This window comes from Nomascus leucogenys, chromosome 19 (genome assembly GCF_006542625.1).
Source record: "Nomascus leucogenys isolate Asia chromosome 19, Asia_NLE_v1, whole genome shotgun sequence".
Lineage (NCBI taxonomy): Eukaryota > Metazoa > Chordata > Mammalia > Primates > Hylobatidae > Nomascus > Nomascus leucogenys.
Genome location: NC_044399.1, coordinates 35,274,901 through 35,288,463, shown reverse-complemented (window position 1 = coordinate 35,288,463; position 13,563 = coordinate 35,274,901). Strand labels below are relative to the sequence as shown.

Here is a 13,563-nt window from a genome sequence, read left to right as displayed (position 1 = left end):
TGTGGTTCAACCTAGTACATCTCAATGCAGGATTTCTCAAACTCAAGTGATTCTCAGAGTCCTGACGTTCTTGGTGGGGCCCTTTGGGGCTGTGGATGGAGAAGAGGGGCCGTGCTGCCCTCTGGGAGCAGCCGTGTAATCCCAGCACTCTGGGAGGCTGAGGCGGGCAGATCGCCTGAGGCCAGGAGTTTGAGACCAGCCTGGCCAACATGGCAAAAACCCCATCTCTACTAAAAATACAAAATTAGCTGTGCATGGTGGCAGGAGGCTACTCCCAGCTACTCAGGAGGCTGAGGCAGGTGAATCACTAGAACCTGGAAGGCAGAGGTTGCACCACTGCACTCCAGCCAGGTGACAAAGCAAGACTCTGTCTCCAAAAAAAAAAAAAAAAAAAAAAAGACAAACTTAAAAAACAACACAGTATAACAACTATTTACAAAGCATTTACATTGCATTAGGTATGATAAGTAATCTAGGGATGATTTCGAGTATACAGGAGGATATGCATAGGTTGTATGTGAATACTATGCCATTTCATATCTGGGACTTGAGCATCCTCAGATTTTGGTGTGCACAGGGGGTCCTGGAACAAATCTCTCTTGGATACCAAGGGATGACCATACTCAGTCTTACAGTATCTAAAATTTTAGATCCATTTATATTCATTTTCTGTATTACTCCTAATGTATTTTTTCTTTTCCTCTCCTTAAAGTGAAAGCAAGTTTATTAAGGAAATAAAAGAATAAAACAATGGCTACTACAGAGGCAGAGCAGCTACTCTGAATGTTTTTTTGTTTTTGTTTTTGTTTTTGTTTTGAGACGGAGTCTCCCTCTGTCCCCCAGGCTGGAGTGCAGTGGTGCGGTCTTGGCTCACTGCAAGCTCCACCTGCCGGGTTCACGCCATTCTCCTCCCTCAGCCTCCTGAGTAGCTGCGACTGCAGGCGCCCGCCACCACCCCCAGCTAATTTTTTGTATTTTTAGTAGAGACGGGGTTTCACCATGTTAGCCAGGATGATCTCGATCTCCTGACCTCATGATCCACCTGCCTCGGCCTCCCAAAGTGCTGGGATTACCCGTGTAAGCCACTGCACCTGCCACTACTCCAAATGTTTTAACAAACCTTTCAACCACTATTTGATATTCCACAATTTAATAATTTACTAACATTATAATTTAATAATTATAATTTGATCTAGCTGTAGCTAGACAATTAGGTTGTAAGCAGTGTTTTGCTCCTCTGGGGTAGCATGGGTAGAATTGGTTTGAACTGTAGAAACGGTTTCTGTAGTGAGATGTTTCCCTTTAGATAGGGTCCCTGAAGTGTACTTGGTAAGGTCAAGAGGTACAAACTTAATCGGTAGTGCCAATTAAAGGGAAATGCCTAGTCACCACGGGCTGTGGCTGGGGACCCATGCGTCCTCCTCTGACTTGGGTGCTCTCGGACCCTCAGGTCCCGGGTCCACACTCCATCCATGACGACCTCAGACCTTTCTACACACTCCACCACCTCGCTTATCAGCAATGAGGAGCAGTTTGAAGACTATGGGGAGGGTGACGATGTGGACTGTGCCCCCAGCAGCCCTTGCCCTGATGATGAGACCAGGACCAACGTCTACTCGGACCTGGGGTCTTCGGTGTCTTCCAGGTGGCCCCTTGGTCTGGGATGTCATTTGGGGTCAAAAGTTGCAAAAACAATCTAAGCACATCCTAAGGGGTGGGGGGGTGCGAGTCCTGAGCTGGCCCTTTTCCTTTGTCCTCAGCTACTTGAGTTCTGCTCCTGGGGCTTGGGGTTGCTACCTTTGCACCCTGATTAGGGGTCAGGAGGTCCCCCTGAATTAACTGACCTAGGAGGCTGCACACTGGGGGCCACGGGGCTCTGTGTCGTCTTGTGTCCCAGAACCTCAGTGTTGAAGGGTCCTTCCAAGTGACCCTCTGTGATCCCTTCTCACCCACCTGAGTCACCACTTTCTCTGAAATGAGCTCGCAGTTTGCCTTAGCTGTTAAATGCATCACTGGCTTCTCTTTGAGCGTGTTGGAGAAGGGATGATCTGTTGCTATATTTCCACTCCCTGCCCCTCCCCCGTAACAAGGTTCAAAGGTACTGGGGACTCAAGTAAAGTCAGCTCAGCAGGGTGGCGTAGGGCACCAGACTGGGCAGCAGTTAAGGTGGTGATTCCTTTGCCTCATGAATCAGTGCAGGGCAGACGCCTAGGAAAATGCGGCACGTGTACAACAGCGAATTGCTAGATGTTTACTGCTCTCAATGCTGCAAGAAAATCAACCTGCTCAATGACTTGGAAGCCCGACTGAAAAACCTGAAGGCCAACAGGTGAGGCCCAGGCCCAGCTGGGGGGTGAGAGGCCGGGGGGCGGGGGGGGGGGGCCAGGGCAGGGCCTGGAGGGAGAAGCTACGGGCATGGCGACCGCTGCTGTCTGGGCAGGTGAGAGCTCTCAGGAGGGTTGATCCAGGGGCTTTTTCTGCCACAGGAAATCAGGCTGTTTCTTCTCAGGACCAGGCTGACTAGTGAATTCCTTTCAGTGGGAGGGAAGAGCCTTGTCCTGCACTTTGGTGTCTTACAGCTGGGACAGAGTAAGGGAGTGGGCTAGAGCCCCTCTGTTCATGACTGTTTCCTTTCTCTCTCTAGCCCCAACCGAAAGATCTCCAGCACGGCCTTTGGACGGTAAGGCCTGCCTCGAGGGAGGGCAAATTGAGTGCTGTCCCCATGCTGCCCACTGGCCGGGGCTCCCTGCCAGCAGCCTGGACTCAGCTGGTGCCCGCATATGGCTGAGTGAGCAGAGGGGAACGAGGCCATCCCAGGGCAATGCAGCCAGGGCAGCGTCACTTCTGAAAAAGAGGGGCCAGCTCCTCCCTGCTCTCTCCCCACCCCTTGTCCCTTCTTCAAATCCTAGGTCACCTTGACTTCAGGCAGGCACGCCAGGGATGCCCTGAGAGAGACAGAGCACCTCACAGCGTTCAGTGCCCTTCCCCCCTCTTGGAGCTGACAGCCATACTCAATAAAGAGACCCCAGGTTTCCTGCAGGCGGGGATCTGGGCACGAGTGTGTGCCATCGGGGCTGGTCACTTGCTCTGATTAAGTCCTGCAGCAGTTCAGTGTGGCCCCAGGTCCACACTCAGGGCTTTGGGAGCTGGCTGCAAGGGCCCAGGAGCTAGGTGGGTTAGCCTCTTGGCAGAGACCCTGGCTGCTGCCTATCAGGGAGCTGGAAGGGGATGTCACTGGGGGTGACAGCTGGATTTTGCCTCAGGCACGGGTTAGCTGAGCAGGCCCAGTCCCACCCCAGCTCGCTGCTGTGCAAGGCCTGGAGAATTCTCTGCCTTTGCCATCCCCCAGAGTTCCCAGAGATGTAGCAGGAGCCAGCTTGGTGGACAGGCTCAAGCCTCAGGAGGCCCAGACCCTCTTCCAGGGCCATGGAGCTGGGCTACCTCCTCGGGGGCTTCCCCGCTGGAAGAGGAGGGGGCTCACATGCCAGCTCAGGTCACTGGGTAGCTACAGGCCAGCATGCTGGTGTGAAGAGGGCTCTGAGGCTGCAGGAGAAGCTGTGCATCATTGGCTGTGTCTGCCAGGGGACCCCGGGGGTCTGTACAGCCCATTTGCCATCCTCTGGGCGGGGTGATCCTCTGGGTTTGGCAACATTTTCCCTCTCAGGCTGAGTGAGGGCAGCCTCCTTAAAGGGGCAGACCCCCTGGGGTACTGGATGCTCGCCTAGCCAGTAGCGTGAGTAGGCCCCTGTCTCTGGAAGGCCCCTGCAGCCAGACACCCTCCTCCCACCCCCGCAGGCAGCTCATGCACAGCAGCAACTTCAGCAGCAGCAACGGCAGCACCGAAGACCTGTTCCGGGACAGCATTGACTCCTGCGACAATGACATCACAGAGAAGGTGGGCCCTGGGTGGCTGGAGAAGGGATTGAACACATGCCTGCTCCCAGGGGAGGTGGGGTGCACTCAGGCTACTGCCTGGGGACTTGGGAGACCCTGTACCTGCCCAGGAATTGGGGGTAGGTGGCCCTGGTCACGTGTTCCCCACCCCCACCCCACACATGACCGTTCTTGGATACATGGTGGTTTGGAGGTCCTGCTCATGAACCTCACGGCGTCGAGGTTCTCGGTTCTGTGGCCTCAGGAGGTCTTCTCCACCCCACCCCGGCCCCCTGCTGCAGGTAAGCTTCCTGGAAAAGAAGGTGACAGAGCTGGAGAATGACAGCCTGACCAATGGGGACCTGAAGAGCAAGCTGAAGCAAGAGAACACACAGCTGGTGCACAGGTCAAGCAGACAGCGGCGCTGGGGGCTTGGCTGTGATGCTGGGGAACAAAGGGGGGTCCATCTTGCTGAGACCTCCAGGAGGAGGCAGCCTCACGCCTTTGCAGCTCTGAGGGTCTGTGACGCATCAGCCTCTTGTCACATGGCCCTGCCCACATGTGCCCAGGACAGGACCTTAGGGACAGGGAGACAGGTTGGAGCTTGACCTTGGCTCTAGGCCCGATGGATTCCACCCCCTGAGGTCTGCAGCCACAGGGCTGGTCCAAGATGGGAGTGGGGATCCACTGTCTCTCACTCATACAGTGATGGGAGCCTGACGTCCCTTCCTAGGGACAAGCTCTGCAGGGGACAGGCCAGTGTGAGGTGGGCGGTGGGAAGGGTCCAGCACTGCTGCTGATGGAGGTCCCCTGAGCCTGCAGGTCCACTGCAGACAAGAGGTCCACTGTCCGCAGTGGTGGATTCAGGGTTTAGTTGTCCTCACCAGATGGCATGACCCTTGGGGGACATACCCTGGCCAGGGGTCCGGTCCTCCAACTTGTCACAGGGCCCAAAGATGGGCCCTTTTGTATACCCTAGAAGGTCAGCCTGGTGGAGGGGCTGTTGCCAGTGAGACGTATCCCAGACCGAAATACCAACCAGGCTGTCACTGGGGTGCTCACATCTACGTGCCCCTGGCCCTGTCCCAGGTCTGGGGCAGACTTCAGGCCACCAGCCAGGATGTGCCTATTTTGGGAGTCAAAGTGCCCAATGAGCTGAATTATTAATCAGAGGGGTGGCTGGGAAGGAATAGCACAAAAAGAAGAGGTGAGGCCTGAGGTGGTTCTGGCCAGGTGTGGCTGCAGGGACTGGTGGGGGTGGTCCCTCCCTGTGCTGCCCTGAGCGCCCCACCTTCTGACTGCCAGGCCTGCTCCTCCATGGCATGTGTGACCGACACCCCCTCTAGATGTGCAGTGTCCCTGTTCATCTCTCCGAAAGCTAGGGGCCCACATGCCCTCAGTGGGCATGCCAGTGACTCAGGGTCTTGGGGCCCAGGGCCCCCCATGCCACAGCCTGGGTTGGGGTGAAATGGTGCAGGCCCCAAGAGCTTGCCCCTTGGGCTGTCCTCAGGGTGCATGAGCTGGAGGAGATGGTGAAGGATCAGGAGACCACGGCAGAGCAGGCGCTGGAGGAGGAGGTGCGGCGCCACCGCGAGGCCTACAGCAAGCTGGAGAGGGAGAAGGCTACTGAGGTGGAGCTGCTCAATGCCAGGTGGGCCCTCCACCGAGCCCCCTCCCTCAGAGGGACCCCCTGTCCTGGGGCAGCCCTGTGGGATAGGCGCTATCCCCATTTTATAGATGGGAATCTGAGGCTGAGGGGCAGCCTCTTGAGCCTTCCCAGTAGTAACAGTTCCACTTTAATACCACGAGAAACACAAGAGGCATGCTCTTCAGGAAGTTCGCTAAAGAATGTTCCCAGGAGCCTGGCTCACATTTGGTAATGCAAACTACACAAATGTCTGTCAACCAGTAAAGGGCCTGGGCTGGGTCTCACATGCAGGCCTGGAGCGCCCCCTGCTGTCAGGTTCTCCCCTGACCCCTGGTGGACTGAGCCGGATCCCCAGGGCCAAGGTAAATGGAAAACCTGGCTCCTGTGCCTTGCGTGTACCTGTGGCTTCGTCATTGGAACGTGAGGCAGGCGGGACAAGGAGCAGCCTGGGGCCACGGATCTGGGTTGGTCTCCCATTAGCTCCATGGCCTTGGACATACTGGGTCACCTCCCTGTGTGCCCCACAGAGCGGCTGTGTGGGTGGGTGAGCAGATGTAGGTCCAGACCCTCCCCACGGGTGAGGGCTATGATGATGCCTCTGTGATGAAGCCCCTTTGCGGCCCTTGACCAAGGCCGAGGAGGCCACCTGGGCTTCTGGCAGAGAGGACAGCTGCCCTGGCACTCCTCAGGCCCCCTGAGGCCCCAGTCTCCATGCTGAGGCTTCCCAGAGTTCCCGAGCCCCACCTGGCAGTTGGTGGGCTGCTGAGCAAATGACTGGGAGTTGGGCTCTCAGGCAGGTACCTCCCTGCCCCTGTGTCCCTGCCCCTGTGCAGTTTGGTGAGGAGACTTCCCAACTCCACGGTGTCTGAGACCTGCTTTGCTAAGTTACCCACCAGGGGTTCATTTTACATTTTGACTCTGTTCTAGAAGCTGCCGTTTTGCATCTGTTTCTGGAGGCTGTGCCTAGTTAAGGGTGACTGCTCTCGCTCAGCCCGCCTCTGGCAGCTGGCCCAAGAGAGGTGGCTGGGACACGGGAGGTGGTAAAAGACAGTGTGAACCTGGGCCACAGGACAAAGCGCAGAAAGCCAGCCCTCGGGAACTATCTCCTAACATGTGCCCCTCACACAGCTCCGGGGGGCGCCATTCATGTAAAATATCTGAGTGGTGTTCCCAGAGTCCTGCTGTATGCTTGGTTCCCTACCACTTCCACCCGCTTGCGGCCACCTGCTGGTGGTGAGGCTGAATTCCTCTCTGGAGCCCAGAGGGCAGTGGAGGCCCAGAAGCCATCCTTCCAGGAAAGAGGATGTGATGGGGAGGTGGTAGGTCGAGAACGGGATGCTCTGCAGGAATCAGTGCCAGAAGTGGCCCTGCTCAGTTTTGGTGCCACCGACGGCCCAACTCACCTGCACCTATTCTCGAACCATTTAAAACCGACCTGAGGCTGGGCACAGTGGCTCACGCCTATAATCCCAGAACTTTGAGAGGCCGAGGCAGGTGGATCATGAGGTCAGGAGATGGAGACCATCCTGGCCAACATGGTGAAACCCCATCTCTACTAAAAATACAAAAATTAGCCAGGCGTGGTGGTGCATGCCTGTAGTCCCAGCTGCTCGGGAGGCTGAGGCAGGAGAATCGCTTGAACCCGGGAGGCAGAGGTTGCAGTGAACTGAGATCACGCCACTGAGACTCCGTCGCAAAACAGACAAACAAACAAAAAACTGACCTGAACACCCAGGCTCTGTCTTCTTGTGGAATCCCTTTAGGATTCCCTTTGTGGAATTCCTGTGTGAACGCTAACACAGGATTATTACTGTCAGAGTCCATGCCTCTGGTCATCAGAGGCAGGTGCAGTGAGCGCTCAGAGAAGAGCCCTGGATGAGATGCTGTTGGCAGAGAATGAAAAGCCAGTATGATCACTGCCTTCAAATTACAGAGTCTAACAGGAGGGCCCAGTCACAGAAGCCACAAGACTGTTTCTCCATCTAGCAGAAAAACATCCCCATGTTGTTTGAGGATCTGAAGGATACATACAAAAAGAATCTGCGTTCCTACTCTCTAATGAATGTTTCCACTTATTGAAAAATAAAGGCCACGTGTGGTGGCTCACTCTTGTAATCCCAACACTTTGGGAGGCCAAGGTGGGCGGATCACATGAGGCCAAAAGTTTGAGACCAGCCTGGCCAACATGGCAAAACCCGTCTCTACTAAAAATACAAAAATTAGCTAGGCGTGCTGGTGCATGCCTCTAATCCCAGCTATTCAGGAGGCTGAGGCACGAGAATCGCTGAAGGAGGCAGAGGTTGCAGAGCTGAGATTGTGCTGCCTCACTCCAGCGTGGGCAACAGAGCAGGACTCTGTCTCAAAAAGAAAAAAAAAAGAAAAAAAAAGAAGAATGATAATTTAATGTCCTTACTATTTTGCTTTGGCTGATAGGAAGCTCACAGCTAAATTGTCTTTGACATAATAATCATATTCTTTCTCTCAGTTGGTTTCTGGTATCTTTCCTCTTGGAGGAAGCAGAGAATCACTGCAGATTGGCAGGCGCTTATCAGATAGTCTCCATTCCAGGTTTCTGAGATTTGTCTTTCTCCCTTTGCCAGGGTGCAGCAGTTGGAGGAAGAAAATACAGAGCTTAGAACAACAGTCACTCGGCTCAAGTCTCAAGCAGAGAAACTGGATGAGGTGAGCAGCAGGTCCAGGCTTGGAGGGGCAGGGCTGGCCATCGGGAGCCTTTAGTTTATTGCTTCTGAAATTCTAAACAAATGCCCCACCCCCTAAGAAATGCAAAAAAAGTGAATAGCAACTTGTGTTTCTGTATTTCTGATTTTCCAAGTTTTCTACAGCAAATGTATTTATTACTTTCTACAATGGAGAAAAATTAGTTTTAGAAAGAGGTTAGCTTCTATTTGGGCTAACACCTTCAATTCAGGTTGCATCTAGCATCGTTGAAGGACTTCAGAGGCCTGAGGTTTTTAGTTGTGTTTCTAGAATGATCGGGGCTCTGGCCATTTCTGTAAGCCATGACTCAGGGCTCCGTCTGGGGGAGCTGGTTTCACTGTGTATCTGCCTCGTGAAGATGGCTGACCAGACCCCAGGGACACCCCTGGGCATAGTGAGCCCCTCTCTGGGAACTCTCCTCCCCTGATCGGGTCTCCCTGCTCCAGGAGCGGCAGCGCATGTCTGACCGTCTGGAGGACACCAGCCTGCGGCTCAAAGATGAGATGGACCTGTACAAGCGCATGATGGACAAGCTGCGGCAGAACCGCCTCGAGTTCCAGAAGGAGCGGGAGGCGACGCAGGAGGTAGGTCCCAGGCCAGCAGGCACCAGGGCTCCTTCCAGCGTCCCTGGTCCTGCCAACCTGCTTCTTTCCCTCGCAGCTCATCGAGGACTTGCGGAAGGAGCTGGAGCACCTGCAGATGTACAAGCTGGACTGCGAGCGGCCAGGCAGGGGCCGCAGTGCCTCCTCTGGCCTAGGCGAGTTCAATGCCAGGGCCCGCGAGGTGGAGCTCGAGCACGAGGTCAAGCGGCTCAAGCAGGTGGGTCTAGCAGTCTCTGTGTCCAGTGGGGCAGGGTGGCCAGGCCCACCACGTGGGTTTCCTGAGCAGGATCTGTGGCAGGGGAGCCCAGAGCTGTAGCAGCACTGCCTGTCTGCTTCTCAGCAACCTGTTTGTCAGGGCTGACTGCCCCATTTCACAGCTCAGGAAAATCGATCCGAAGATCTCTCCGTTACGTCCATATAAAGAAATAGACCCTCCTTGGTTCTCAGGGTGGAGGATGAGACCATACCCAGCTGCAGTATAGTGCCTGGAGGCATTGGGTTCTCCCAGAAGTAGACCCTGACCCAAGGTTCCTTTTTTTTTTTTTTTTTTTTCAAGAGACTGGGTCTTGCTCTGATACCCAGGCTGGAGTGCTTTGGCACAATTATAGCTCACTGCAGCCTTGAATTCCTGGGCTCAGGTGATCCTCCTGCCTCAATCTCCCGAGTAGCTAGGACTATAGGCACCCACCACCATGCCCAGCTAATGTCGTTTTTGTTTTTTGAGGCAGGGTCTCACTGTGTTGCCCAGGCTGGAGGGCAGTGGTGTGATCACAGCTCACTACGGCCTCAAATTCCTGGGCTCAAGCAATTCTACCTCAGCAGTTAGGACTACAGGAGAGCACCACCATGCCTGGCTAATTTACTTATTTATATATTTATCTGTAGAGATGGGGTTTCCCTATATTGCCCAGGCTTGAACTCCTGGGCTCAAGGGATCCTCCCACCCTTAGTCTTTGAAAGTGTTGGAATTACAGGAATGAGCCACTGTGCCTAGCCAGAGGATTGCATTTCAAGGAGCGCTGCCTTAGCTAGAGACCGTTGGGTGGGGGAGTGGATCAGGAGGAGGCAGTGGCCAGGTGGTGCTGGGTGAAGTGTCAGCTCTGCCTGACCCTGCAGGTGGAAGAGCCTGCAGCATAAATTATCCCTCTGAGTTTGTTCCACTGGGGACAAAGGTGCTGGTGGCTGTGCTCTCACAGAAGTCCTAAAACCCCAGCTCTTCTCCTAGTCTAGGAGTGGGGTGCCCAGGGTCCCAGGTGTGAGCATTAGGGCTCTTTAGGCAACAGCTGGAGGGTGGGACTGGTGCATGGAATCTGGGCGGGTCCGCCTGGGTCAACTCCAACCAAGCAGGATTCGGAGTGTGGCTGCCAGGGGAGCCAAGGAAATGAGCTGGCCAGCCTGCCCAGAGAGCCCAGAGCATCACTTCCTTCAGCAAGGGCCAGCATCACTTCCTTCACTGGGCTGCTGGGTGGGTGATGTCCCTACGCAGGGCCCAGGGAGGAAGGGATGGCCAGGAGCCTTGGCTGCCCTGAGCAGGGCTATAACTCCTCCACAAACCCTGTGCACTCCCAGGACGCCGGGCCCCTGGACCAGGACCCAGCCCTCCTTCCCCCCCAGTGCTTGGCAAAGGCTGCAACATCTATGGCCCCTTGAACCAGCCGTGACACACACCTGTGGGAACGGCGCTGGCGGCAGGTCGGGGACGGTGGATGTGGAGAAGTGGGTTCCAGTGGGCTGTGGATGCCTCTTGGGGTTGACATCGCCTTCGTCCTTCTCTCTGTAGGAGAATTATAAGCTGCGGGATCAGAATGATGACTTGAATGGGCAGATCTTGAGCCTCAGCCTCTACGAAGCAAAAAACCTCTTTGCTGCCCAGACTAAAGCCCAGTCTCTGGCTGCGGAGATAGACACTGCCTCACGCGATGAGGTAACCACACCACCAGCTCTTGCTTTGGGGCCTGGCCGCTCCTCTGTGATTCCTTCTCCCAGCCCCCACCTGCCCAGAGTGAGAAAACCAGACCAGGGCCTGGCAGAGAGTCCCATCTACAGCTACCCCACATGACAGGGCAAAGCTGTGAGCAGGGGAGGGGGCTGCTGGAGAAGTTAAGTCAGCTCTTGAGTTCCGCCTGTGCTGGAAGGAGTGCGGGTTTGGTTCACAGTGGAGTGTGAGTCTTAGGTCGGCCGGAAAAGTGCCAACATAGCCAGCTGAGTGGATCAAGCTGTGACTCTGGGTTAGGCTATCACTCCCCCTCTTCCCAGTCCAGAGGGGGAGGACATTAGCATTTCCCCAGCACCTGCTTCTGCGGTGTGTTTTCACTTAATCTCCTGATGACTCTGAGGCTTTAGGAACAGCTCCACATTCCCAGCTGGGAAGGTGGAACCCAGGACCACCCAGCTAGGGAGGGAGAGGGACCCAGCTCTCTGCAAAGCCAAAGCCTACCCTTCCTGCCACGCCACAGTACGCTTATGAAAGGTCAGGCCTCCAAAATGCCCCAGCTGCCCTTTAACATGAATTGTAAGACACTCTGTCACTGAGCCTTACCCTCTGCCTGGGACACGGGGTGAAGAGCTGACCTCTGTCCTCAAGGAGCTCCCAGGTGAGCTGGGCCCCAACCCCTGGGCAGAGGCAGCATGTCAGCAATGTCTGAAAGAACACTGGCCTGGAGAAGAGCAGTGTGGGGCTGGGGGTGGGGAGAGGTGTTCCAGGCAGGAGACAGCTCCCCTTTGGAGTCGTAGGGGCCCTGGGACTCTGTCAGTCTTGATTTAAATGACTTTGGCCAGTGTTCTCTATTTTTGCAAAAAATTACCCACACCTGGGCCCCCTCTACAAACTGATCACATTGGAATCTCTGGGGGTGGGGCCTGGGCACTGCATAGGTAATACTAGGGGCTGAGCCACTTCGACTCTCGTCCTGGCATCCAAATGCTGAGGCTGTCCTGGGGCCCACCTTGCCCGGGTCTCCTGATGCCGTCTATCATCAGGCACTGGCCTGCAACAAGCCTGGGAGTCTGGACTCCGCCTGCACCCTATCCCAGGCCCAGCCACTGACCTGTCTTTCCCATTTTCTTCAGCTAATGGAAGCCCTGAAGGAGCAGGAGGAGATCAACTTCCGGCTGAGGCAGTACATGGACAAGATTATCCTCGCCATCCTGGACCACAATCCCTCCATCCTCGAGATCAAACACTAAGGCACGGGGCTGGCTGCAGAGCAGCCTTAGGACCCTGGGACCAAGGGGCAGACCCTGCCCAAGGATGCAGGCCTAAGCCGGGCCTCACACTCACACTGTAAATGTCTCTCTGGCCACCATGTGTTACGTGTACCCGTGTATATGTGGGGAGGCTGTGCACACGAGCGAGGGGTGAGTGGCCGTGGCTGTGGGCAGCATCCACACGGTTAGCCGTGCATGCACTTTGTGGCCCCTTTGCAAGGGGCAGAGGGTACTGGAAGTGGGAGGGGGCAAGGTCTGCTATCAGGAGTTACTGTAAAAACAAGAACTGGAAGCTCGTGTTTCCGGTACTGGGTAAAATGATTCTACCTCTGGGGATAAGGATTCACATTCGCTCTAGTACGATGGGCTCTTTCACCCCACTCCTAGTCCCCCGGGAGTGGGAGCAAAATTGTGATTTTTCCTAGGAGTTTGAATGCCCCATATTTGTGTCCTTGCCAGCTCTTTGGCCACCTTTCAAGCCCCAGTGTTCAAGCTCAGAGAGGATGAAGTGGCATCTGGAGGGTCCACGAGATGGGCCCCTCACCAAACGCCTTGGGCACCAGCCGGCAGCCCTCTGTGATGTGTGTGCAGAGTGAACAGAGGACTCAGGTTTCACAGGAGCTAGTGCGGGGTATCCTCATCCTGTACCTGTAGAGTTCATGCACTCCCCCATCCGTGCCACCTACCTCCCCGTTTCTGTTTCGGTTTTAAGACAATGAAGCAGCATTCACTGCTTCATTGTAACATGAAGGGATAAAAATGAAGGAGAAGGAGGGTTTGGGATGGGGTGTCTAAGGCAGGAGTTGACATCGGGCAACCAAAGAAATGAGTTTTGGGGAGGAACACAACTCCCATCCCAGTCAGTTTCCTTCCCACGGCTGCATCTTAAGATGGATGCACGGAGAGACCGTCTGTCTGCCTGGCTCCCTGTCTTCATTCTCCATGCAGCCTGGTGATGGCAGGCCTCGGTTTGGATTTCAGAATCCGAGCTCCGGGCTCCACTCCTGTGGCAGTGAGACCGCTTCGTTCCAGCGTTTAGAAACACCACCTGCATTTGGCTCTCAGCCAGGGGAGCACTCACTGCACTGGTGGGAGGCGGTTGGGAAAGTTGCAGGAAAACCTTAGTCTTCCATCCTTCCGACCCATGGTGGAAATTCACACCATGGATTTTTAATGGATCTTTTGTTCTAGGCAGCTGGGAATAGACATGGTACTTACCTTAGAGTTTTCCAATTTATCTCAATTTTATATGGCTTGTGATTCGTTTTCTTAATCCAAATATATATAAATGTGTGTGGTCTTATTTTTCCCCCTGCAGTTTCTTGTTTTCTTCAGCACATCTTATAGTATGAGAAGGAAGGTTTGGGCATGTTGGGAAGGGTGGTGGAGGGGGAGATACAGAAAGAGAGGGCAGTGAGGGTGAGGAGAGGGGATCTGGGGACTTGGGTGTGACACCTGCTTGACAAAGGCAGGGCTGTGGCCAGGACCAACCTTCAATTCCATTCCAATCAGCCT

The 13,563-nt window shown here is 54.9% G+C and overlaps 1 protein-coding gene across 2 annotated transcripts in view; it reads left to right on the top strand.

The window, feature by feature from the left end:
* RAB11FIP4 (RAB11 family interacting protein 4) overlaps positions 1-13,357 on the top strand; it is a 141,093-nt gene extending 127,736 nt beyond the window's left edge. Inside the window, exons 5-15 of one of the 2 annotated variants that reach the window (XM_030799654.1) lie at positions 1,451-1,645; positions 2,195-2,329; positions 2,645-2,680; positions 3,796-3,895; positions 4,176-4,279; positions 5,384-5,524; positions 8,122-8,203; positions 8,686-8,823; positions 8,900-9,058; positions 10,622-10,765; positions 11,911-13,357. In XM_030799654.1, the coding sequence (XP_030655514.1) occupies positions 1,451-1,645; positions 2,195-2,329; positions 2,645-2,680; positions 3,796-3,895; positions 4,176-4,279; positions 5,384-5,524; positions 8,122-8,203; positions 8,686-8,823; positions 8,900-9,058; positions 10,622-10,765; positions 11,911-12,027 (1,351 nt within the window). In that variant the 3' untranslated portion in view covers positions 12,028-13,357. The remainder of the gene's footprint in view (positions 1-1,450; positions 1,646-2,194; positions 2,330-2,644; positions 2,681-3,795; positions 3,896-4,175; positions 4,280-5,383; positions 5,525-8,121; positions 8,204-8,685; positions 8,824-8,899; positions 9,059-10,621; positions 10,766-11,910) is intronic. The other variant, XM_030799655.1, reaches the window with a different exon arrangement.
* Positions 13,358-13,563: the final 206 nt, after the last annotated feature.